The sequence below is a fragment of the Oncorhynchus masou genome, unplaced genomic scaffold (assembly GCF_036934945.1).
Source record: "Oncorhynchus masou masou isolate Uvic2021 unplaced genomic scaffold, UVic_Omas_1.1 unplaced_scaffold_704, whole genome shotgun sequence".
NCBI classification, from domain to species: domain Eukaryota; kingdom Metazoa; phylum Chordata; class Actinopteri; order Salmoniformes; family Salmonidae; genus Oncorhynchus; species Oncorhynchus masou.
In genome coordinates, this window is record NW_027013502.1 from 233,026 (window position 1) to 259,943 (window position 26,918).

The 26,918-nt window shown below is 46.9% G+C and overlaps 2 protein-coding genes across 6 annotated transcripts in view; one reads left to right on the forward strand and one right to left on the reverse strand.

Moving 5' to 3' along the window:
• Window positions 1-218: 218 nt before the first annotated feature.
• Window positions 219-26,918, forward strand: part of LOC135537049 (lysophosphatidic acid receptor 2-like) — a 46,305-nt gene continuing 19,605 nt past the window's right edge. For 3 of the 5 annotated variants that reach the window (XM_064963258.1, XM_064963261.1, XM_064963263.1), the window contains exons 1-3: window positions 219-436; window positions 25,043-25,518; window positions 25,764-25,873. In XM_064963258.1, coding sequence (XP_064819330.1) covers window positions 25,293-25,518; window positions 25,764-25,873 — 336 coding nt within the window. In that variant the 5' untranslated portion in view covers window positions 219-436; window positions 25,043-25,292. Of the gene's footprint in view, window positions 437-19,157; window positions 19,256-19,279; window positions 19,337-25,042; window positions 25,519-25,763; window positions 25,874-26,918 lie in introns of those variants that run through there. The other 2 variants (XM_064963259.1, XM_064963260.1) reach the window with 2 other exon arrangements.
• Window positions 1,149-6,184, reverse strand: LOC135537052 (proline-rich protein 36-like). The gene is made up of 5 exons (XM_064963266.1): window positions 5,921-6,184; window positions 3,167-3,733; window positions 1,733-2,350; window positions 1,355-1,551; window positions 1,149-1,221 (listed from the first exon to the last, which is right to left on the reverse strand). Exons 1-5 carry the CDS (start codon window positions 6,182-6,184, stop codon window positions 1,149-1,151), a joined length of 1,719 nt encoding a protein of 572 aa, XP_064819338.1.

The window sequence follows — 26,918 nt, forward strand, 5'->3', positions numbered from 1 at the left end:
GAACCCTTTAGCCTTTCTATTGTCTTGTTCTATACATAATGTCTTGCTCCTTGTCAAAACAAAATCACACCCAACACTACAGCCCAGCATGGGGGTAAAAACACTGCCTTCGCAAAACGCTGTACTTCCGCTGTCAATCATCCTTTCTTATTTTCTCATTGGTTGTCTTGCCGTTCCAGTATCCAACCGGGGAGCAGTGGAGGCGGGTACGTTGGGCTCCCAGGTTGTCCGAGGCCACATTATGACAGTCAGAGACAGAGAGCAAGCTCTGCCGCACCCTTTCTCTACCGCGCACAGGTAAACTGCGGGCAAACGACAAAAGTCACTCGAAAGTCACATTTGGATTGTAATTTTTGGCCAAATGTATGGATTAAACAAAGACTAAACTCGTGTCTGGAGACGGATATGAAGGGATAGGCGCTAAAGCAAGACTAAGGTAAGAAATTTGATATTTTAATGTTTTAAGTTTTAACGAAAGCACATTTTCATTTTCAGTTGAAGCTAAACTCGGATAGGCTACTTGCGAAAAACTTAATTTAGGCTACGTTATAGGCCTTAATGACTGGTTTAACTTGATAAACTCGTAAAAACAAGTCGTAAAAGAACATTGTGCATTCTCAGCACTTTTGGATAATGGTTGTGGAGTTTTTCCTTACGGAAAAAAAAATGTTTAATAACCTTTGTAAAATATTATCGGTTTTGCTGTGTCTCGCTGGCTGGCTCGCGGTTGCTCCGCTGTATCGCGTGACATTCCGTGATAACTGCACGGATGCAAGAGTTGACCTGTGCACGTAGTGTATGTGCTCGTTTCCCGGATATAGGCTGTAAAATATATAGATTTTATGTGGCTTTTTTAGCCTACATGTTTTTGTTCTGTTCTTTTTTTCAGCTGCCATATGTTCAAATACAGCATTTTGCATAGACCTATTGAGAGTAATGTTTCTAAACTTGTCAAACCAACATGTTTCACACCAAAAAAAAAACAAAAAAAGGTGCACACTCGGCCTGGCGCACCCACATGTTGTAAGCGCTCGCTCTGCTTCTGCAATTCCCACGCACTCGCTCTGTGGAGCGTTCTGCGAGAGAGAGCGCGTAAAAGAAGGCTATTTAATGGGTCAGAGTTGATCTCACGGTGTTATCTGTTGTTTTTATTGCCCCCCGGCGCCGGGCGGCTCCTCCACGGTGATTGCCCTGTCCAGCACGGCTTTGCCCCCTGTAGATCTACACAGAGCTCACCACAACACCACGAATAGACTGTTGATCACCTTATCTCTTTAGTAGCCTGTCAATTAAACGTTGTAAAGGTGTGTGAGAGGGGGGGGGGGGGGGACGACGACAACTCAAACACATCTACTTGCACACAGGCAGAGACTGAGGCAGAAGGTGGGAGACTGAGGCAGAAGGTGGGAGACTGAGGCAGAAGGTGGGAGACTGAGGCAGAAGGTGGGAGACTGAGGCAGAAGGTGGGAGACTGAGGCAGAAGGTGGGAGACTGAGGCAGAAGGTGGGAGACTGAGGCAGAAGGTGGGAGACTGAGGCAGAAGGTGGGAGACTGAGGCAGAAGGTGGGAGACTGAGGCAGAAGGTGGGAGACTGAGGCAGAAGGTGGGGGACTGAGGCAGAAGGTGGGGGACTGAGGCTGAAGGTGGGGGACTGAGGCTGAAGGTGGGGGACTGAGGCTGAAGGTGGGGGACTGAGGCTGAAGGTGGGGGACTGAGGCTGAAGGTGGGGGACTGAGGCTGAAGGTGAGGGACTGAGGCTGAAGGTGAGGGACTGAGGCAGAGACTGGGGCAGAAGGTGAGGGACTGGGGCTGAATGTGGGGGACTGGGGCAGAAGGGGGGGGACTGGGGCTGAAGGTGAGGGACTGGGGCTGAAGGGGGGGGACTGGGGCAGAAGGGGGGGGACTGGGGCAGAAGGGGGGGGACTGGGGCAGAAGGTGGGGGACTGGGGCAGAAGGCGGGGGACTGAGGCAGAGACTGGGGCTGAAGGCGAGGGACTGAGGCAGAGACTGGGGCTGAAGGCGAGGGACTGAGGCAGAGACTGGGGCTGAAGGCGGGGGACTGAGGCTGAAGGTAAGGGGACTGAGGCTGAAGGTGGGGGACTGGGGCAGAAGGCGGGGGACTGAGGCAGAGACTGGGGCTGAAGGCGAGGGACTGAGGCAGAGACTGGGGCTGAAGGCGGGGGACTGAGGCTGAGACTGGGGCTGAAGGCGAGGGACTGAGGCAGAGACTGGGGCTGAAGGCGAGGGACTGAGGCAGAGACTGGGGCAGAAGGTGGGGGACTGGGGCAGAAGGCGGGGGACTGAGGCAGAGACTGGGGCTGAAGGCGAGGGACTGAGGCAGAGACTGGGGCTGAAGGCGAGGGACTGAGGCAGAGACTGGGGCTGAAGGCGGGGGACTGAGGCTGAAGGTAAGGGGACTGAGGCTGAAGGTGGGGGACTGAGGCTGAAGGTGGGGGACTGGGGCAGAAGGTGGGGGACTGGGGCAGAAGGTGGGGGACTGGGGCAGAAGGTGGGGGACTGGGGCAGAAGGTGGGGGACTGAGGCAGAGACTGGGGCTGAAGGCGAGGGACTGGGGCTGAAGGCGGGGGACTGAGGCTGAAGGCGGGGGACTGAGGCTGAAGGCGGGGGACTGAGGCTGAAGGCGGGGGACTGAGGCTGAAGGCGGGGGACTGAGGCTGAAGGCGGGGGACTGAGGCTGAAGGCGGGGGACTGAGGCTGAAGGCGGGGGACTGAGGCTGAAGGCGGGGGACTGAGGCTGAAGGCGGGGGACTGAGGCTGAAGGCGGGGGACTGAGGCTGAAGGCGGGGGACTGAGGCTGAAGGTGGGGGACTGAGGCTGAAGGTGGGGGACTGAGGCTGAAGGTGGGGGACTGAGGCTGAAGGTGGGGGACTGAGGCTGAAGGTGGGGGACTGAGGCTGAAGGTGGGGGACTGAGGCTGAAGGTGAGGGACTGGGGCTGAAGGTGAGGGACTGGGGCTGAAGGTGGGGGACTGGGGCTGAAGGTGGGGGACTGGGGCAGAAGGGGGGGGACTGGGGCAGAAGGGGGGGGACTGGGGCAGAAGGTGGGGGACTGGGGCAGAAGGTGGGGGACTGAGGCAGAGACTGGGGCTGAAGGCGAGGGACTGAGGCAGAGACTGGGGCTGAAGGCGAGGGACTGAGGCAGAGACTGGGGCTGAAGGCGAGGGACTGAGGCAGAGACTGGGGCTGAAGGCGAGGGACTGAGGCTGAAGGTAAGGGGCTGAGGCAGAGACTGAGGCTGAAGGTGGGGGACTGAGGCTGAAGGTGGGGGACTGAGGCTGAAGGTGGGGGACTGAGGCCGAAGGTGGGGGACTGAGGCCGAAGGTGAGGGACTGTGGCTGAAGGTGAGGGACTGTGGCTGGAGGTGGGGGACTGAGGCTGAAGGTGGGGGACTGAGGCTGAAGGTGGGGGACTGAGGCTGAAGGTGGGGGACTGAGGCTGAAGGTGGGGGACTGAGGCTGAAGGTGGGGGACTGAGGCAGAGACTGGGGCTGAAGGCGAGGGACTGGGGCTGAAGGCGAGGGACTGGGGCAGAAGGCGAGGGCCTGGGGCAGAAGGCGAGGGCCTGGGGCTGAAGGCGAGGGCCTGGGGCTGAAGGCGAGGGCCTGGGGCTGAAGGCGAGGGCCTGGGGCTGAAGGCGAGGGACTGGGGCAGAAGGTGAGGGACTGGGGCTGAAGGTGAGGGACTGAGGCAGAGACTTTGGCTGAAGGTGAGGGACTGGGGCAGAAGGTGAGGGACTGAGGCAGAGACTGAGGCTGAAGGTGGGGGACTGAGGCTGAAGGTGGGGGACTGAGGCAGAGACTGGGGCTGAAGGCGAGGGACTGAGGCAGAGACTGGGGCTGAAGGCGAGGGACTGAGGCAGAGACTGGGGCTGAAGGCGAGGGACTGAGGCTGAAGGTAAGGGGCTGAGGCAGAGACTGAGGCTGAAGGTGGGGGACTGAGGCTGAAGGTGAGGGACTGAGGCTGAAGGTGGGGGACTGAGGCTGAAGGTGGGGGACTGAGGCTGAAGGTGGGGGACTGAGGCTGAAGGTGGGGGACTGAGGCTGAAGGTGGGGGACTGAGGCTGAAGGCGGGGGACTGAGGCTGAAGGCGGGGGACTGAGGCTGAAGGTGGGGGACTGAGGCTGAAGGTGGGGGACTGAGGCTGAAGGCGGGGGACTGAGGCTGAAGGCGGGGGACTGAGGCTGAAGGCGGGGGACTGAGGCTGAAGGCGGGGGACTGAGGCTGAAGGCGGGGGACTGAGGCTGAAGGCGGGGGACTGAGGCTGAAGGTGGGGGACTGAGGCTGAAGGTGGGGGACTGAGGCTGAAGGTGAGGGACTGAGGCTGAAGGTGGGGGACTGAGGCAGAAGGTGAGGGCCTGGGGCAGAAGGTGAGGGCCTGGGGCTGAAGGTGAGGGGCTGAAGGTGAGGGCCTGGGGCTGAAGGTGAGGGCCTGGGGCTGAAGGTGAGGGCCTGGGGCTGAAGGTGGGGGACTGAGGCTGAAGGTGGGGGACTGAGGCTGAAGGTGGGGGACTGAGGCTGAAGGTGGGGGACTGAGGCTGAAGGTGGGGGACTGAGGCTGAGACTGGGGCTGAAGGTGAGGGACTGAGGCAGAGACTGGGGCTGAAGGTGAGGGACTGAGGCAGAGACTGGGGCTGAAGGTGAGGGACTGAGGCAGAGACTGGGGCTGAAGGTGAGGGACTGTGGCTGAAGGTGAGGGACTGTGGCTGAAGGTGAGGGACTGTGGCTGAAGGTGAGGGACTGTGGCTGAAGGTGAGGGACTGTGGCTGAAGGTGAGGGACTGTGGCTGAAGGTGAGGGACTGTGGCTGAAGGTGGGGGACTGAGGCTGAAGGTGGGGGACTGAGGCTGAAGGTGGGGGACTGAGGCTGAAGGTGGGGGACTGAGGCTGAAGGTGGGGGACTGAGGCTGAAGGTGTGGGACTGAGGCTGAAGGTGGGGGACTGAGGCAGAGACTGGGGCTGAAGGTGGGGGACTGAGGCTGAAGGTGGGGGACTGAGGCTGAAGGTGGGGGACTGAGGCTGAAGGTGGGGGACTGAGGCTGAAGGTGGGGGACTGAGGCTGAAGGTGGGGGACTGAGGCTGAAGGTGGGGGACTGAGGCTGAAGGTGGGGGACTGAGGCTGAAGGTGGGGGACTGAGGCTGAAGGTGGGGGACTGAGGCTGAAGGTGGGAGACTGAGGCTGAAGGTGGGGGACTGAGGCTGAAGGTGAGGGCCTGAGGCAGAAGGTGAGGGCCTGGGGCAGAAGGTGAGGGCCTGGGGCAGAAGGTGGGAGACTGAGGCAGAAGGTGGGAGACTGAGGCAGAAGGTGGGAGACTGAGGCAGAAGGTGGGAGACTGAGGCAGAAGGTGGGAGACTGAGGCAGAAGGTGGGAGACTGAGGCAGAAGGTGGGAGACTGAGGCAGAAGGTGGGAGACTGAGGCAGAAGGTGGGAGACTGAGGCAGAAGGTGGGGGCCTGAGGCTGAAGGTGGGGGACTGAGGCTGAAGGTGAGGGACTGAGGCTGAGACTGGGGCTGAAGGTGAGGGACTGAGGCAGAGACTGGGGCTGAAGGTGAGGGACTGAGGCAGAGACTGGGGCAGAAGGTGAGGGCCTGGGGCAGAAGGTGGGAGACTGAGGCAGAAGGTGGGAGACTGAGGCAGAAGGTGGGAGACTGAGGCAGAAGGTGGGAGACTGAGGCAGAAGGTGGGAGACTGAGGCAGAAGGTGGGAGACTGAGGCAGAAGGTGGGAGACTGAGGCAGAAGGTGGGAGACTGAGGCAGAAGGTGGGAGACTGAGGCAGAAGGTGGGGGCCTGAGGCTGAAGGTGGGGGACTGAGGCTGAAGGTGAGGGACTGAGGCTGAGACTGGGGCTGAAGGTGAGGGACTGAGGCAGAGACTGGGGCTGAAGGTGAGGGACTGAGGCAGAGACTGGGGCTGAAGGTGAGGGACTGAGGCTGAAGGTGAGGGACTGAGGCAGAGACTGGGGCAGAAGGTGAAGGACTGTGGCTGAAGGTGAGGGACTGTGGCTGAAGGTGAGGGACTGGGGCAGAAGGTGGGGGACTGAGGCTGAAGGTGGGGGACTGAGGCTGAAGGTGAGGGACTGAGGCCGAAGGACTGAGGCCGAAGGTGAGGGACTGAGGCCAAAGGTGAGGGACTGAGGCAGAGTGTCTCCAGCTGGGTCAATATGTACCATGTTCTTTACCTCCTACCCCTTTAACATATCCCAAAAAGAACTGAATGTCAAGAGACGGGGTTCTGTCTGTGTAAATGGACTGAGAGGATCTGAATAGTGACGTTGTAAAGTGAGGAACCGAGAGACTGAAGTGAACTCTGTCTGCATCCTGGAAGTCAACTAGCGGAGGTGGGTCCAGTTTCAGTCTTTAGCCGACAGTTGGAGATGTGAACAAAGAAAATACCTTTTGTTTCTCAGAAAACTGTCTCTCTCACCTCAGTTCATTCTAGTCGCCGGCCCTCTGATGTAATGGAAAGATCAGTTTTGTTTGGAAAATAGAAAATGACTTTCCGCTTGCGGATGAAACTGCTCTTAATTCTCGGTAAGATTGGAACGAAACAACATCTCAACTGATAACACAGGCATGAGCAGAGGGGGAGGTGTGTGTGTGTGTGTGTGTGTGTGTGTGGTTGAATGACTGGAATAGAGGAGACTCACTGCACGGAGCCGCATATAGGGGGTCTATCTGACTCACACACACACACACACACACACACACACACACACACACACACACACACACACACACACACACACACACACACACACACACAGCATTGCTGTTTTATTCCGACTGTCAATGTTAAAGGCTACAGGACTAGGAAGACCTGAACTGACCCTACATTGGTTTCTCTGAGTGGACTGACTATGTGGTCAGTTTGTGAACCCAGACTAATACAAAATAACAGAGTTATAACTACAGACTGGACAGTAGAATGTAGACTAATATAACAGTTATAACTACAGACTGGACAGTAGAATGTAGACTAATATAACAGTTATAACTAGACAGTAGAATGTAGACTAATATAACAGAGTTATAACTAGACAGAATGTAGACTAATATAACAGAGTTATAACTAGACAGTAGAATGTAGACTAATATAACAGTTATAACTAGACAGTAGAATGTAGACTAATATAACAGAGTTATAACTAGACAGAATGTAGACTAATATAACAGTTATAACTAGACAGTAGAATGCAGACTAATATAACAGAGTTATAACTAGACAGAATGTAGACTAATATAACAGAGTTATAACTAGACAGTAGAATGCAGACTAATATAACAGAGTTATAACTAGACAGTAGAATGTAGACAAATATAACAGTTATAACTACAGACTGGACAGTAGAATGTAGACTAATATAACAGTTATAACTAGACAGAATGTAGACTAATATAACAGTTATAACTTGACAGTAGAATGTAGACTAATATAACAGTTATAACTAGACAGAATGTAGACTAATATAACAGTTATAACTAGACAGAATGTAGACTAATATAACAGTTATAACTACAGACTGGACAGTAGAATGTAGACTAATATAACAGAGTTATAACTAGACAGAATGTAGACTAATATAACAGTTATAACTACAGACTGGACAGTAGAATGTAGACTAATATAACAGTTATAACTAGACCGAATGTAGACTTAAAATAACAGTTATAACTAGACAGAATGTAGACTAATATAAGTTATAACTAGACAGAATGTAGACTAATATAACAGTTATAACTAGACAGAATGTAGACTAATATAACAGTTATAACTAGACAGAATGTAGACTTAATATAACAGTTATAACTAGACAGAATGTAGACTTAATATAACAGTTGTAACTAGACAGAATGTTGACTAATATAACATTTATAACTACAGACTGGACAGTAGAATGTAGACTAATATAACAGTTATAACTAGACAGAATGCAGACTAATATAACAGTTATAACTAGACAGAATGTAGACTAATATAACATTTATAACTACAGACTGGACAGTAGAATGTAGACTAATATAACAGTTATAACTAGACAGAATGCAGACTAATATAACAGTTATAACTAGACAGAATGTAGACTAATATAACAGTTATAACTAGACAGAATGTAGACTAATATAACAGTTATAACTAGACAGAATGTAGACTAATATAACAGTTATAACTAGACAGAATGTAGACTAATATAACAGTTATAACTAGACAGAATGTAGACTAATATAACAGAGTTATAACTAGAAAGAATGTAGACTAATATAACAGTTATAACTAGACAGTAGAATGTAGACTAATATAACAGTTATAACTAGACAGAATGTAGACTAATATAACAGTTATAACTACAGACTGGACAGTAGAATGTAGACTAATATAACAGTTATAACTAGACAGTAGAATGTAGACTAATATAACAGTTATAACTAGACAGAATGTAGACTAATATAACAGAGTTATAACTGGACAGTAGAATGTAGACTAATATAACAGTTATAACTACAGACTGGACAGTAGAATGTAGACTAATATAACAGAGTTATAACTAGACAGTAGAATGTAGACTAATATAACAGAGTTATAACTAGACAGAATGTAGACTAATATAACAGTTATAACTTGACAGTAGAATGTAGACTAATATAACAGTTATAACTAGACAGAATGTAGACTAATATAACAGTTATAACTAGACAGAATGTAGACTAATATAACAGTTATAACTAGACAGAATGTAGACTAATATAACAGAGTTATAACTAGAAAGAATGTAGACTAATATAACAGTTATAACTAGACAGTAGAATGTAGACTAATATAACAGTTATAACTAGACAGAATGTAGACTAATATAACAGTTATAACTACAGACTGGACAGAATGCAGACTAATATAACAGTTATAACTAGACAGTAGAATGCAGACTAATATAACAGAGTTATAACTAGACAGAATGTAGACTAATATAACAGTTATAACTAGACAGTAGAATGTAGACTAATATAACAGAGTTATAACTACACATGACATTGTGTCATCCTGAACTTTGGCCACAACGCTGTATTCCATTTTGATGTGCCTCCAGCGATACCTCTCCTTTCCATTTTGATGTGCCTCCGGCTACACCTCTCCTTTCCATTTTGATGTGCCTCCAGCGATACCTCTCATTTCCATTTTGATGTGCCTCCAGCGATACCTCTCCTTTCCATTTTGATGTGCCTCCAGCGATACCTCTCCTTTCCATTTTGATGTGCCTCCAGCGACACCTCTCCTTTCCATTTTGATGTGCCTCCGGCGACACCTCTCATTTCCATTTTGATGTGCCTCCAGCTACACCTCTCCTTTCCATTTTGATGTGCCTCCAGCTACACCTCTCCTTTCCATTTTGATGTGCCTCCAGCAACACCTCTCCTTTCCATTATGATGTGCCTCCAGCTACACCTCTCCTTTCCATTTTGATGTGCCTCCAGCGACACCTCTCCTTTCCATTCTACAGGTAACTGCCAAAATAAAGGGTGCGCTTTAGTAAAAGAGGGGTAGAAAGTATATTGAAACTGAAGCATCGGTTGCTTCCATACAGGAAGTTACAGACACTTGTAGAATGTATGCCAAGGCACAGTGAAGCTGATCTGGTGGCCCATTGCTCTGTTAACACACTTTAGGCTGGTGTTTCCTTTATTTTGGGAGTTACCTGTAGCAGCTACACGGTGAACAGAACAGCTGTGTAGGTGAGACGGCTCGAGTCACACTACGGGGAATACAACCTAATACAGGGTGGATACTTCTAGAACATACCATTTACATATTTGTTTTTAGATTTGGTTGTAAGAAAAAAATCACTTCTCCTTTAAGAAACACGAAGTGAGAGAGAGAAGGAAAGAAGGGATGAGGCTCCCACAAAGGGTGTGTCTCCATCTGTAATGACCTGTTTGCATTCAAACTAGTGTTTACTGATTCTTCCCAGTACTCGCACACACACACACACACACACACACACACACACACACACACACACACACACACACTGGCATAACAGGAAGTATAAATCAGACAGCTCACTGTTTAGAGTTCTGATATATGAGACACGCACTTCCTCTCTCTTCATCACACACACACACACACACACACACACACACACACACACACACACACACACACACACACACACACACACACACACACACACCTCTCAGAATCTGTTTAACTCCCTAGAGTCAGTCAGGAAGCACCGTTCATCCCCATCAGAATCTGTCAATTTAATCTAGAAATACATGTTTTGTTGCATTGGATGCGTCTCAAATCACAGCTGATGTCTCACTTCTGCATCTGTGGTGGACGGTGGCTGAGCTACAGCGTTGTTTGTCAGACAATGACATACCGAACACCGGTCTTCTCACAAAAAACGTTCTTAACATCCGAGCTAGTGATGCACAATATATCGGTGAACATATCGGAATCGGACGATATTAGCTAAAAAATGGCAACATCGTTATCGGCCCGATGTCTAGTTTAACGCCCGATGTTAGAAACTTATGTGGAAGCTACTGTGCATTCCTGTACAAAGTAGGTACACGGCGTAATAACGGCATGTAAAATGTTGCGCTACACTGCAACACAGCATTCCTAACCTGGTCCACAATGTCTGCTGTGTGGATCGAGCAGTCAATAAGTCCAGGAGGCATTTGAAAGAGTAAGACAATTTCAGCGAGACAACTCAAAGGCGAAATCCATTTAAAGCCAACTTAATGGAATTCATTGCCCTTGACAATCAACCGTTCTCTGTCGTGGGTGATGTCGGCTTTCGCCGACTGGTCGAGCACCGGTACACACTAACAAGTGCGCTATTGTTCAGATGTTGCCCTTCCGGAGTTACACAGTAATAGCGTCACTGCTATTAGCTTTTCGACATACATACTATGGAATGCCGTTTGGGTCTTTGCGTGCCAGAAAAGATACAGTAGCACCGTCAAAGCTATACAAGAAATGTCTGCAAACACTGGCCACGAATTATGTTTACAATACCGCATTGGTAATAAAGCATAATTTGTACAACCGCAACTTCTGGGGTAGCTATCTTTAGCTTAGTACCTAGCTAGCACCAATACATCCAGCCTGGAAACCATGACCAGTTGAAATTGCAGTAATTTTCATTATTCTTTGCAATGATTTAGGAATCCCTGTGAGTACGTATTAGCTAGGTTGCCACTTGTTGTTCGCCTACTGAAATTGAACTCCAGTTCATGAAAATAAATAGCTAGCCAGCAACTTAACCCTGTTACCCAAAGCTAACGTTATAAGCAGCCAGCTAGCTTCATCTGGCTAGTGAGGCTCGACTGGACCGGGTTATGTGTTGTGAAGATAGCCACAATAAGGATTAGGCACAATAGTGGAATTTGCTTTTTGCCTTCTAAATAAAAGTATGTAATTGACTGTGATGCAAATTAATACAGATAGTAGAAGTATGCCATACTTTTATTTTGAAGGCCAACCACAAAATCCACTATTGTGCCTAATCCTTATTGTGGCTAGCTTCACATAGATGGGTCCGACCCACGATTAATCAAATAAGAACTGTCTTATAAGTAAGGGTTATTTTAGATGATGACACCTAGCAATATAGTTAGCTAGCTAGCTATAGCTACTGAAACAGATGTTGTTTTGCATTTTTTATGGGGAAGAAGATTGTTTGCATCCATGAGCTAGCTAGCTTTTTTATGACCAGCACTGTAGGTGCTCGAGACAAGTTTACCAGCATCATAGCATACGTATCGATGAATCGTTGGGACATATGAAATACGAGTGATGGTGTAATAACTACTTTAAATGTTCAATTATTATTTGACGTGGAGTCATATTCAGGTCCTGATTGGTGAACGTGGAGTCATATTCAGGTCCTGATTGGTGAACGTGGAGTCATATTCAGGTCCTGATTGGTGAACGTGGAGTCATATTCAGGTCCTGATTGGTGAACGTGGAGTCATATTCAGGTCCTGATTGGTGAACGTGGAGTCATATTCAGGTCCTGATTGGTGAACGTGGAGTCATATTCAGGTCCTGATTGGTGAACGTGGAGTCATATTCAGGTCCTGATTGGTGAACGTGGAGTCATATTCAGGTCCTGATTGGTGAACGTGGAGTCATATTCAGGTCCTGATTGGTGAACGTGGAGTCATATTCAGGTCCTGATTGGTGAACGTGGAGTCATATTCAGGTCCTGATTGGTGAACGGTCCTGATTGGAGTCATATTCAGGTCCTGATTGGTGAACGTGGAGTCATATTCAGGTCCTGATTGGTGAACATGGAGTCATATTCAGGTCCTGCTTGGTGAACGTGGAGTCATATTCAGGTCCTGCTTGGTGAACGCGTAGGACAATGGAACAGTCTACTGTACACACATAGTTAAATAAAAACACTCACCATAGTACTCTGTGTGTTTGTGGTAAGCTACAGGATGTCTGTGTTTTTGCATGGCCCATTTGTAACTGCCAGCTGTCTGTTTGTCTCTCTCAGTTAAAGGAGAATGAAACACCAGTCTTTAGAACACCAGCTAACTGGAAATCGCCACATTGACATTGTTGCATCATCGGAGAGAGTTTTGGAATTCCTGAATTTTTCTGAGACCGTGACCAGTGCCTACATTAATGAGCATACTTTACTGGTTTCAAACCACATATGAAAGTATGATGCATATTTTGAAAGCTGAGAAACAGCCCTTTCAAATGATTTGACAATCCAATACACATCGATCAAATGGTAATCAGTCAAGAAAAAACACCTGTGAAATGTCTCTTGTGCGGCCCCCCCCCCCCTCAAACAACTGCACAACTTCCTAATGATGATAGACTCAACATGCTCTACTTTTTTTCCCTTATCTTGTAAGGATTGATCATTTGAAATCAGAATACCTTGTTACTGTGAATGATGAGTTACAGCTGTTCTAGTGAAAGGAGGTATTTTTGTAGAATTCTATGTTCTGTGATTAGACAGTTTATTATCTGGATAGTATATTTGACTTTTTCCACATTTTATTGTGTTACCGCTTAAATTTACCACCTAAATTAAACTGCACTGGATCATACAGCTGCAAAGACAAAGTATGAATTTACATTTTTTTTTTTTTTTTTACCTTTTAACGAGGGAAGTCAGTTAAGAACAAATTCTTATTTAATTATAATGACGTCCTACCCCGGCCAAAACCGGACGACGCCCTATGGGACTCCTAATCACGGCCGGATGTGATACAGCCTGCATTAGTCAGTTTCCAACACAAGTCACATAATACGCTGCATGGACTCACTCTGTGTGCAATAATAGTGTCTAACATGATTATTGAAGGACCACCTCATCACCTCTGTAACCCACACGTACAATTATCTATAAGGTCCCTCAGTCGAGCAGTGAATTTGAAACACAGCTTGAACCACGAAGACCAGGGAGGTTTCCAGTGCCTTGCAGAGAAGGGACATGCACTCGTAATGTCATATTGGTAAAACCATAGCCTTTATTGAAAGACTTAAGGTTAAAACCCCCCAATATGCTACAAAACGCCACGCTATCATAACATTACATACAATATTTATCTCAGGGATATTGGTCTGGAATTACAAAATATGATAAGAATAAGGCATCTAATGACAATAATTGTCTTTTCCAACTAAAACATACCAGTCCTGTAGCCTAACACACCAAGAGTCACAATGGGAACACGTTAAAAGCATGTAAGGGAAGTGAAATGACCAGTGACAGTCTGAGCGAAGGTCCCTTTACTATGACCAGTGACAGTCTTAGCTACTGGGTGAAGACCAGTCTCTCTTTACTATGACCAGTGACAGTCTGAGCTACTGGGTGAAGACCAGAGTCCCTTTACTAGAGCCTGTGTTTGGTATGTACAGAGCCTAGTTCGTTCTGCCACCTCTGGTCTCTTGGCCCTCCCTACCTTCAGGCTCTGCTGAAACCCTACACCCCAACCAGACTACTCTGTTCTGCCACCTCTGGTCTCTTGGCCCTCCCTACCTCCAGGCTCTGCTAAAACCCTACTCCCCAACCAGACTACTCTGTTCTGCCATCTCTGGTCTCTTGGCCCTCCCTACCTTCAGGCTCTGCTGAAACCCTACTCCCCAACCAGACTACTCTGTTCTGCCATCTCTGGTCTCTTGGCCCTCCCACCCCTATGGGAGGTCAGCTCCCGCTCAGCCCAGTCCAAGCTCTTCTCTCTCCTTGTACCCCAATGGTGGAACCAGCCTCCCTCTGAAGCTAAGACAGCAGAGTCCCTGCCTATCTTCCGAAAACATCTGAAAACATTCCTCTTCAAAGAGTGTCTTAAATAATCCCGCAGCGCACCCCTTACTAGCTCTCTGACTTTACTGATGGCTACTTTATTGAGGAAAAATGTACTTCCTGTGAAATGTGGTTGTCCCACCAACAATCTTAAAATGAATGCAGTAACTGTAAGTCACTCTGGATAAGAGTGTCTGTTAAATGACTAAAATGTCAAGTGTTTAGTTACATCTTCTCTTCTTATTTACAATAAAATGTGACTCCAAAATGGCACAATACATTATTTACTATTCATTTATTTTGGGCACAAAATAATCTGAAATATAACCAAAACGAACTGCAAATGCATCCAACAGGTTTGTGGAGTCACACGCGTGATGTCGTCATTGCATGCTAGACATATGGGACCAAATACTAAACCTTTGACTACTTTATTGATGAGTCTTTAGGAGTGTCAATCATTTTGACCCCTACCTTTTTCAGAAAAAAAATGTATTACTTGTTAAACAAAATTAAGCAATTGTATTAGTAGAAAATAATATAAATTACCCATTTATATTTCGCATACAATATAGCTCTGTATTTGTGTGATTTATTTATCATCTTAATCAAGGTTGTAAATAATTTCGGACACCACTGTGTTTATAAACTCGGCAAAAAAAGAAACGTCCTCTCATTGTCAACTGCGTTTATTTTCAGTTAATTGTTTTTTCTGAGTTTATAAATCCATGTTTCATTTGAACTGTACTGCTACCTGATATCTAGATAGATAGATGGAGCTGTGATGTACTGCTACCTGATATCTAGATAGATAGATGGAGCTGTGATGTACTGCTACCTGATATCTAGATAGATGGAGCTGTGATGTACTGCTACCTGATATCTAGATAGATAGATGGAGCTGTGATGTACTTCTACCTGATATCTAGATAGATAGATGGAGCTGTGATGTACTGCTACCTGATATCTAGATAGATAGATGGAGCTGTGATGTACTGCTACCTGATATCTAGATAGATGGAGCTGTGATGTACTGCTACCTGATATCTAGATAGATGGAGCTGTGATGTACTGCTACCTGATATCTAGATAGATGGAGCTGTGATGTACTTCTACCTGATATCTAGATAGATGGAGCTGTGATGTACTGCTACCTGATATCTAGATAGATGGAGCTGTGATGTACTGCTACCTGATATCTAGATAGATAGATGGAGCTGTGATGTACTGCTACCTGATATCTAGATAGATAGATGGAGCTGTGATGTACTGCTACCTGATATCTAGATAGATGGAGCTGTGATGTACTGCTACCTGATATCTAGATAGATAGATGGAGCTGTGATGTACTGCTACCTGATATCTAGATAGATGGAGCTGTGATGTACTGCTACCTGATATCTAGATAGATGGAGCTGTGATGTACTGCTACCTGATATCTAGATAGATAGATGGAGCTGTGATGTACTGCTACCTGATATCTAGATAGATAGAGCTGTGATGTACTGCTACCTGATATCTAGATAGATAGATGGAGCTGTGATGTACTGCTACCAGATATCTAGATAGATAGATGGAGCTGTGATGTACTGCTACCTGATATCTAGATAGATAGATGGAGCTGTGATGTACTGCTACCTGATATCTAGATAGATAGATGGAGCTGTGATGTACTGCTACCAGATATCTAGATAGATAGATGGAGCTGTGATGTACTGCTACCAGATATCTAGATAGATGGAGCTGTGATGTACTGCTACCTGATATCTAGATAGATGGAGCTGTGATGTACTGCTACCAGATATCTAGATAGATAGATGGAGCTGTGATGTACTGCTACCTGATATCTAGATAGATGGAGCTGTGATGTACTGCTACCAGATATCTAGATAGATGGAGCTGTGATGTACTGCTACCAGATATCTAGATAGATAGATGGAGCTGTGATGTACTGCTACCTGATATCTAGATAGATGGAGCTGTGATGTACTGCTACCAGATATCTAGATAGATGGAGCTGTGATGTACTGCTACCAGATATCTAGATAGATGGAGCTGTGATGTACTGCTACCAGATATCTAGATAGATAGTGGAGCTGTGATGTACTGCTACCTGATATCTAGATAGATGGAGCTGTGATGTACTGCTACCAGATATCTAGATAGATGGAGCTGTGATGTACTGCTACCTGATATCTAGATAGATGGAGCTGTGATGTACTGCTACCAGATATCTAGATAGATGGAGCTGTGATGTATCTACCTGATATCTAGATAGATGGAGCTGTGATGTACTGCTACCTGATATCTAGATAGATGGAGCTGTGATGTACTGCTACCTGATATCTAGATAGATGGAGCTGTGATGTACTGCTACCTGATATCTAGATAGATGGAGCTGTGATGTACTGCTACCTGATATCTAGATAGATGGAGCTGTGATGTACTGCTACCTGATATCTAGATATCTAGATATCTAGATAGATGGAGCTGTGATGTACTGCTACCTGATATCTAGATAGATGGAGCTGTGATGTACTGCTACCTGATATCTAGATAGATAGATGGAGCTGTGATGTACTGCTACCTGATATCTAGATAGATAGATGGAGCTGTGATGTACTGCTACCTGATATCTAGATAGATAGATGGAGCTGTGATGTACTTCTACCTGATATTTAGATAGATAGATGGAGCTGTGATGTACTGCTACCTGATATCTAGATAGATGGAGCTGTGATGTACTGCTACCTGATATCTAGATAGATGGAGCTGTGATGTACTTCTACCTGATATGTAGATGGATAGATGGAGCTGTGATGTACTGCTACCTGATATCTAGATAGATAGATGGAGCTGTGATGTACTGCTACCTGATATCTAGATAGATAGATGGAGCTGTGATGTACTGCTACCTGATATCTAGATAGATGGAGCTGTGATGTACTGCTACCTGATATCTAGATAGATAGATGGAGCTGTGATGTACTGCTACCTGATATCTAGATAGATAGATGGAGCTGTGATGTACTGCTACCTGATATCTAGATAGATAGATGGAGCTGTGATGTACTGCTACCTGATATCTAGATAGATAGATGGAGCTGTGATGTACTGCTACCTGATATCTAGATAGATGGAGCTGTGATGTACTGCTACCTGATATCTAGATAGATAGATGGAGCTGTGATGTACTGCTACCTGATATCTAGATAGATAGATGGAGCTGTGATGTACTGCTACCTGATATCTAGATAGATGGAGCTGTGATGTACTGCTACCTGATATCTAGATAGATGGAGCTGTGATGTACTGCTACCTGATATCTAGATAGATAGATGGAGCTGTGATGTACTGCTACCTGATATCTAGATAGACAGATGGAGCTGTGATGTACTGCTACCTGATATCTAGATAGATGGAGCTGTGATGTACTGCTACCTGATATCTAGATAGATGGAGCTGTGATGTACTGCTACCTGATATCTAGATAGATAGATGGAGCTGTGATGTACTGCTACCTGATATCTAGATAGATAGATGGAGCTGTGATGTACTGCTACCTGATATCTAGATAGATGGAGCTGTGATGTACTGCTACCTGATATCTAGATAGATAGATGGAGCTGTGATGTACTTCTACCTGATATCTAGATAGATAGATGGAGCTGTGATGTACTTCTACCTGATATCTAGATAGATAGATGGAGCTGTGATGTACTGCTACCTGATATCTAGATAGATAGATGGAGCTGTGATGTACTGCTACCTGATATCTAGATAGATAGATGGAGCTGTGATGTACTGCTACCTGATATCTAGATAGATGGAGCTGTGATGTACTGCTACCTGATATCTAGATAGATGGAGCTGTTATGTACTGCTACCTGATATCTAGATAGATGGAGCTGTGATGTACTGCTACCTGATATCTAGATAGATAGATGGAGCTGTGATGTACTGCTACCTGATATCTAGATAGATGGAGCTGTGATGTACTGCTACCTGATATCTAGATAGATAGATGGAGCTGTGATGTACTGCTACCTGATATCTAGATAGATAGATGGAGCTGTGATGTACTGCTACCTGATATCTAGATAGATGGAGCTGTGATGTACTGCTACCTGATATCTAGATAGATGGAGCTGTGATGTACTGCTACCTGATATCTAGATAGATAGAGCTGTGATGTACTTCTACCTGATATCTAGATAGATGGCGCTGTGATGTACTGCTACCTGATATCTAGATAGATAGAGCTGTGAGGTACGACTGTAGGGAAGGTGTTCTTTCTTTGAAGGCTGAACCTCCTCAATGTTAGACTGTAGGGAAGGTGTTCGTTCTTTGAAGGCTGAACCTCCTCAATGTTAGACTGTAGGGAAGGTGTTCGTTCTTTGAAGGCTGAACCTCCTCGATGTTAGACTGTTGGGAAGGTGTTCGTTCTTCGAAGGCTGAACCTCCTCAATGTTAGACTGTAGGGAAGGTGTTCGTTCTTTGAAGGCTGAACCTCCTCGATGTTAGACTGTAGGGAAGGTGTTCGTTCTTCGAAGGCTGAACCTCCTCAATGTTAGACTGTTGGGAAGGTGTTCGTTCTTTGAAGGCTGAACCTCCTCAATGTTAGACTGTTGGGAAGGTGTTGGTTCTTTGAAGGCTGAACCTCCTCAATGTTAGACTGTTGGGAAGGTGTTCGTTCTTTGAAGGCTGTACACACAGAGATGGTGTGCTTTACCAGGAATCTCTAATGTGGTCTCATCTGTTCACAGGACATTCTCCCAGAAGGATTTTGAAATGTAAATGTGTGTTTTGGCCAATTCTAATAATAATAATAATAATAATATAGACAATTCTGATGTCTCTCTCTCAGCAGTGGGATCCTGCTGGCTCTCCTACCATATAACCCCCTTTCATTGAGTTGGAGACGGATGGACAGAGTTGAAACTTTCGTACCTTGTGTGTCTGAAGGTCAGCTTGAATCTCTGTGGCAGTTGGATCGAGGAGCTTTCTCCACCTTTCAAACAATCCGTCGCTGCGATCTTCTAACAGGTGTTCTCTTGCAGCCACGTCCTGGGAGGTTGACTACAGTGGAATGGGCCTTACACTTCTAGATAACATTATGTATGTTGGCAACAGGAACATCAAGGTCTCTGGAGATGGACTTGTAGCCAAACAAGGCTACAATCTTGTGTCTGACCTCAGAAAGCCAGAGAATTTTCTTTTATTTTCTCCATGGTCATTGTGGTCCACACAGTGACACAAAACACATGGTCAGAACCTATAAGCACCTAGTAGTCCTACAGCTGTTTATTCTGCTGTGAGTGTTAGACAGTCAGATCAGGGTAGAGGTCCTGTGGGGTTCAGTTAGACAGTCAGATCTGGGATATGGTAGAGGTCCTGTATGGTTCAGTTAGACAGTCAGATCAGGGTAGAGGTCCTGTATGGTTCAGTTAGACAGTCAGATCAGGGTAGAGGTCCTGTGGGGTTCAGTTAGACAGTCAGATCAGGGTAGAGGTCCTGTATGGTTCAGTTAGACAGTCAGATCAGGGTAGAGGTCCTGTATGGTTCAGTTAGACAGTCAGATCAGGGTAGAGGTCCTGTATGGTTCAGTTAGACAGTCAGATCAGGGTAGAGGTCCTGTATGGTTCAGTTAGACAGTCAGATCAGGGTAGAGGTCCTGTATGGTTCAGGTAGACAGTCAGATCAGGGTAGAGGTCCTGTATGGTTCAGTTAGACAGTCAGATCAGGGATATGGTAGAGGTCCTGTATGGTTCAGTTAGACAGTCAGATCGGGGATGAGGTCCTGTATGGTTCAGGTAGACAGTCAGATCAGGGTAGAGGTCCTGTGGGGTTCAGTTAGACAGTCAGATCTGGGATATGGTAGAGGTCCTGTATGGTTCAGGTAGACAGTCAGATCAGGGATATGGTAGAGGTCCTGTATGGTTCAGTTAGACAGTCAGATCAGGGATATGGTAGAGGTCCTGTATGGTTCAGTTAGACAGTCAGATCGGGGATGAGGTCCTGTATGGTTCAGTTAGACAGTCAGATCAGGGATATGGTAGAGGTCCTGTATGGTTCAGTTAGACAGTCAGATCAGGGTAGAGGTCCTGTATGGTTCAGGTAGACAGTCAGATCAGGGTAGAGGTCCTGTATGGTTCAGTTAGACAGTCAGATCAGGGTAGAGGTCCTGTATGGTTCAGTTAGACAGTCAGATCAGGGATATGGTAGAGGTCCTGTATGGTTCAGTTAGACAGTCAGATCAGGGATATGGTAGAGGTCCTGTATGGTTCAGTTAGACAGTCAGATCAGGGATATGGTAGAGGTCCTGTATGGTTCAGTTAGACAGTCAGATCAGGGATGAGGTCCTGTGGGGTTCAGGTAGACAGTCAGATCAGGGTAGAGGTCTTGTATGGTTCAGTTAGACAGTCAGATCAGGGATATGGTAGAGGTCCTGTATGGTTCAGGTAGACAGTCAGATCAGGGTAGAGGTCCTGTATGGTTCAGTTAGACAGTCAGATCAGGGTAGAGGTCCTGTATGGTTCAGGTAGACAGTCAGATCAGGGATATGGTAGAGGTCCTGTATGGTTCAGTTAGACAGTCAGATCAGGGATGAGGTCCTGTATGGTTCAGTTAGACAGTCAGATCAGGGATATGGTAGAGGTCCTGTATGGTTCAGTTAGACAGTCAGATCAGGGATGAGGTCCTGTATGGTTCAGTTAGACAGTCAGATCAGGGTAGAGGTCCTGTATGGTTCAGGTAGACAGTCAGATCAGGGTAGAGGTCCTGTATGGTTCAGTTAGACAGTCAGATCAGGGATGATGTCCTGTATGGTTCAGTTAGACAGTCAGATCAGGGTAGAGGTCCTGTATGGTTCAGTTAGACAGTCAGATCAGGGTAGAGGTCCTGTATGGTTCAGTTAGACAGTCGGATCAGGGATATGGTAGAGGTCCTGTATGGTTCAGTTAGACAGTCAGATCAGGGTAGAGGTCCTGTATGGTTCAGTTAGACAGTCAGATCAGGGTAGAGGTCCTGTATGGTTCAGGTAGACAGTCAGATCAGGGTAGAGGTCCTGTATGGTTCAGGTAGACAGTCAGATCAGGGTAGAGGTCCTGTATGGTTCAGGTAGACAGTCAGATCAGGGTAGAGGTCCTGTATGGTTCAGGTAGACAGTCAGATCAGGGTATAGGTCCTGTATGGTTCAGTTAGACAGTCAGATCAGGGTAGAGGTCCTGTATGGTTCAGTTAGACAGTCAGATCAGGGATATGGTAGAGGTCCCGTATGGTTCAGTTAGACAGTCAGATCGGGGATGAGGTCCTGTATGGTTCAGTTAGACAGTCAGATCAGGGTAGAGGTCCTGTATGGTTCAGTTAGACAGTCAGATCAGGGATATGGTCCTGTATGGTTCAGTTAGACAGTCAGATCGGGGATATGGTAGAGGTCCTGTATGGTTCAGTTAGACAGTCAGATCAGGGTAGAGGTCCTGTATGGTTCAGTTAGACAGTCAGATCAGGGTAGAGGTCCTGTATGGTTCAGGTAGACAGTCAGATCAGGGTAGAGGTCCTGTATGGTTCAGGTAGACAGTCAGATCAGGGATATGGTAGAGGTCCTGTATGGTTCAGTTAGACAGTCAGATCAGGGTAGAGGTCCTGTATGGTTCAGGTAGACAGTCAGATCAGGGTATAGGTCCTGTATGGTTCAGTTAGACAGTCAGATCAAGGTAGAGGTCCTGTATGGTTCAGTTAGACAGTCAGATCAGGGATATGGTAGAGGTCCTGTATGGTTCAGTTAGACAGTCAGATCAGGGATATGGTAGAGGTTCTGTATGGTTCAGGTAGACAGTCAGATCAGGGTAGAGGTCCTGTATGGTTCAGGTAGACAGTCAGATCAGGGTAGAGGTCCTGTGGGGTTCAGGTAGACAGTCAGATCAGGGTAGAGGTCCTGTGGGGTTCAGTTAGACAGTCAGATCAGGGATATGGTAGAGGTCCTGTATGGTTCAGTTAGACAGTCAGATCAGGGATATGGTAGAGGTCCTGTATGGTTCAGTTAGACAGTCAGATCAGGGTAGAGGTCCTGTATGGTTCAGTTAGACAGTCAGATCAGGGTAGAGGTCCTGTATGGTTCAGGTAGACAGTCAGATCAGGGTATAGGTCCTGTATGGTTCAGTTAGACAGTCAGATCAGGGTAGAGGTCCTGTATGGTTCAGGTAGACAGTCAGATCAGGGTATAGGTCCTGTATGGTTCAGTTAGACAGTCAGATCAGGGTAGAGGTCCTGTATGGTTCAGTTAGACAGTCAGATCAGGGATATGGTAGAGGTCCTGTATGGTTCAGTTAGACAGTCAGATCAGGGTAGAGGTCCTGTATGGTTCAGTTAGACAGTCAGATCAGGGATATGGTAGAGGTCCTGTATGGTTCAGTTAGACAGTCAGATCAGGGTAGAGGTCCTGTATGGTTCAGTTAGACAGTCAGATCAGGGATATGGTAGAGGTCCTGTATGGTTCAGTTAGACAGTCAGATCAGGGTAGAGGTCCTGTATGGTTCAGTTAGACAGTCAGATCAGGGTAGAGGTCCTGTATGGTTCAGTTAGACAGTCAGATCAGGGTAGAGGTCCTGTATGGTTCAGTTAGACAGTCAGATCAGGGATATGGTAGAGGTCCTGTATGGTTCAGTTAGACAGTCAGATCAGGGTAGAGGTCCTGTATGGTTCAGGTAGACAGTCAGATCAGGGATATGGTAGAGGTCCTGTATGGTTCAGTTAGACGGTAAGATCAGGGTAGAGGTCCTGTATGGTTCAGTTAGACAGTCAGATCAGGGTAGAGGTCCTGTATGGTTCAGTTAGACAGTCAGATCAGGGATATGGTAGAGGTCCTGTATGGTTCAGTTAGACGGTAAGATCAGGGTAGAGGTCCTGTATGGTTCAGGTAGACAGTCAGATCAGGGATATGGTAGAGGTCCTGTATGGTTCAGTTAGACGGTAAGATCAGGGTAGAGGTCCTGTATGGTTCAGTTGGTAGAGCATGGTTCTCGCAATGCCATTGTCATGTGTTTGATTTCCTCGGTGGCCTCCCATCTTAAGTGATGGTCTGCACAGTGCAGACACTCCTCTGAGTGGCTGTGGATTAAGATGTCTGCTACGTAATGGCCGGGTGGTTATGTCAGGAGAAGGTTAGTTAGTGGTTGTGGTTTAGAGAGGGACAGCTGTACTTCCATTCTGTTTAGGGGTCAGACAGGGAGACTGGTGGGAGTGACCTCGAGGCCAGACGACCATCTCTTAGTACACGGCTCACACACCACAAACACTCCCTCTGCATTCCTCTGTTTCTGACTCCAACTCAGCTATTTAACACCTCTCCCCCCCAATCCTTCATGTTTTCATTACCTTTCTGTCTCTTCCATTCCTCTCCTGTATACATCTCATCTTCCCTCTCTGGTTTCCACTCTTCCGCTTTCAATCTCTTTCTGTTTCCCTCTCTCTCCCTCTGTCTCGCAGTCGTAGAGCGCGGCACCAAGGCTGTGTGTGTGTGTGTTGTTGTGTGTTTGGGTTGAGATTAGGTTACACTGCTGGATTGTGTAATTGTGAGGTGTGTCTCTCTGCTCCAGAAAGCTGCTCTGTTATTTCTTTTGTTAGGAGGAGAGTAGAGCCGAGGGAGGGAGGGACTAGTTACGTTACTAAATCACTATCTTCAGTCCACTAACCTGCTAGAATGAAGACATCACCACATTGGTAATAACTCCCCGGGTTCAGTAAAGACGACACAGATCATACACTGAGGTAGAAGGCATGTTGTTATCTAAACCCCAGCAGGCAGCCTGGTTTACAGTCAACACTGCAGAGGGAGGAGGGTTCATCAGTGTCAACCTCAGGACCAGAACAACCTGCTGTTAGTTACAGGGAGGAGGGTTCATCAGTGTCAACCTCAGGACCAGAACAACCTGCTGTTTGTTACAGGGAGGAGGGTTCATCAGTGTCAACCTCAGGACCAGAACAACCTGCTGTTAGTTACAGGGAGGATGGTTCATCAGAGTCAACCTCAGGACCAGAACAACCTGCTGTTTGTTATAGGGAGGAGGGTTCATCAGTGTCAACCTCAGGACCAGAACAACCTGCTGTTTGTTACAGGGAGGAGGGTTCATCAGAGTCAACCTCAGGACCAGAACAACCTGCTGTTTGTTACAGGGAGGAGGGTTCATCAGTGTCAACCTCAGGACCAGAACAACCTGCTGTTTGTTACAGGGAGGAGGGTTCATCAGAGTCAACCTCAGGACCAGAACAACCTGCTGTTTGTTACAGGGAGGAGGGTTCATCAGTGTCAACCTCAGGACCAGAACAACCTGCTGTTTGTTACAGGGAGGAGGGTTCATCAGTGTCAACCTCAGGACCAGAACAACCTGCTGTTTGTTACGGGGAGGAGGGTTCATCAGTGTCAACCTCAGGACCAGAACAACCTGCTGTTTGTTACGGGGAGGAGGGTTCATCAGTGTCAACCTCAGGACCAGAACAACCTGCTGTAGAGGTGTTAGTTACAGGGAGGAGGGTTCATCAGTGTCAACCTCAGGACCAGAACAACCTGCTGTAGAGGTGTTAGTTACAGGGAGGAGGGTTCATCAGTGTCAACCTCAGGACCAGAACAACCTGCTGTAGACCCTAGTTGAGAGCTCTAAAGGAAAAACTCCTAACACTAGTCATAATTAAAATAGAGAGTGTGTGTGTCTTCAACTATGTTGTTAAATGTTTTTCTTCTCTTTCCCCCAACAGACCAAAGAGAAGGGACAACGTCTCAGCCCACACACGATTGGAGGAGATAGACGTCAATCAAACTGGACGCCGTCCATTCCCTCCCACCCCTCATGGCGAGACCACCCCCAACCCACCAATAGGGCGAGTCCCATCCACACGAACCCCCACCACCACTCATCCGTCCGGACAATCCAATTGGTCCCCCTCACTCCACTTAACTCCTGCCCACTCTACGCTCCACCCCATCCACCCCCTCTGATTGGTCAAGATGGACAAGTTGACAGACGATGTCCCCGGGTGCTACTACAACCGTACAGTGCAGTTCTTCTACGAACATAGTGGCAAGAACATCAGCGCCCACTGGCGTCCTCGGGACTACGTGGTGGTGAGCCTGGGCATGGGTGTGTCTGTCATCGTCATCCTGGCCAACATCCTGGTCATGGTGGCCATCTTCATCAACCGACGATTCCACTTCCCTATCTACTATCTGCTCGGTAGGGTGTATGTGTGTGTCTGTCAATTAGCAACTGCTCCCACTAATTTTAAGTTTTGGTCATTTTTAAATCTACAAAATTTGGTAGATTATACTTTCAGTACATTTAGTCGTATTTATGTCATATTCTTTATACCTGTGAAAATTCCCTAAAATCCAGGAGTTAACTGGTACATTTTTAGAAAGTTACCAGTAATATTACCCCCCTTAGCAACCCTACTAATGTCCTTGTCGACTATCCCCTAGGCAACCTGGCGGCAGCAGACCTGTTCTCAGGTATCGCCTACCTGCACCTGATGTTCCACACTGGGCCCTGGACCATCAAGCTGTCCAAGAACCAGTGGTTTGTACGCCAGGTAGGAGAGTCCAACACACACCCTAAACCTAATTAACCCTGGACCATCAATCTGTCCCAAGAACCAATGGCCAGTAAGCCAGGTAGGAGAGTTCAACACACACCCTAACTAACCCTGGACCAATGGCCAGTAAGCCAGGTAGGAGAGTCCAACACACACCCTAACTAACCCTGAACCAATGGCCAGTAAGCCAGGTAGGAGAGTCCAACACACACCCTAACTAACTCTGGACCAATGGCCAGTAAGCCAGGTAGGAGAGTCCAACACACACCCTAACTAACCCTGAACCAATGGCCAGTAAGCCAGGTAGGAGAGTCCAACACACACCCTAACTAACCCTGAACCAATGGCCAGTAAGCCAGGTAGGAGAGTCCAACACACACCCTAACTAACCCTGAACCAATGGCCAGTAAGCCAGGTAGGAGAGTCCAACACACACCCTAACTAACCCTGAACCAATGGCCAGTAAGCCAGGTAGGAGAGTCCAACACACACCCTAACTAACCCTGAACCAATGGCCAGTAAGCCAGGTGCACAAGACAAGTTCTTCCCATAGGGTTAGTTGATGCAGAAACAGACTGGCCAAAGGGCAGTTTCTTTTCCACATAATTAGCATTACTTAGCTAGTGATGAGGTCCTTGAGGAAAACATGGGCCGGGCATGTCAGAAAAGCCTGGGCTGATTTCTGATCCTGGTCCGTCCCTGAGTTGATGCTTGCTTGGGCCCATTAATCCACATTTTTTCTTTCAAACTTGGAAAACTTTTCCTGTCAAAGTACTGTAGGTTTGTGTGATTTATGCTTACTAAGCTATTATAAGCAAAAGGCCCACATAGTTGAAAAAAGGACCCGCTGTGGTCCAGCAGTTAATGCTGAGGAACCCGGCACACATGTACAGTTGTGGCCAAATGTTTTGAGAATGACTCAAATATAAATTTTCACACAGTCTGCTGTCTCAGTTTGTATGATGGCAATTTGCATATACTCCAGAATGTTATGAAGAGTGATCAGATGAATTGTAATTAATTGCAAAGTCCATCTTAGCCA

Bases quoted from the DNA above. Each gene is read 5' to 3' on its own strand.
- LOC135537052 (XM_064963266.1), bottom strand. From the start codon at position 6,184: ATGGTACATATTGACCCAGCTGGAGACACTCTGCCTCAGTCCCTCACC. The intron at 2,351-3,166 runs GTCTCTGCCTCA...CCTCGCCTTCAG, and splicing joins GTCCCTCGCCTTCAGCCCCA to CCCCAGTCTCTGCCTCAGTC. The intron at 1,552-1,732 runs GTCCCCCACCTT...CTTCTGCCTCAG, and splicing joins GTCCCTCACCTTCAGCCTCA to TCTCCCACCTTCTGCCTCAG.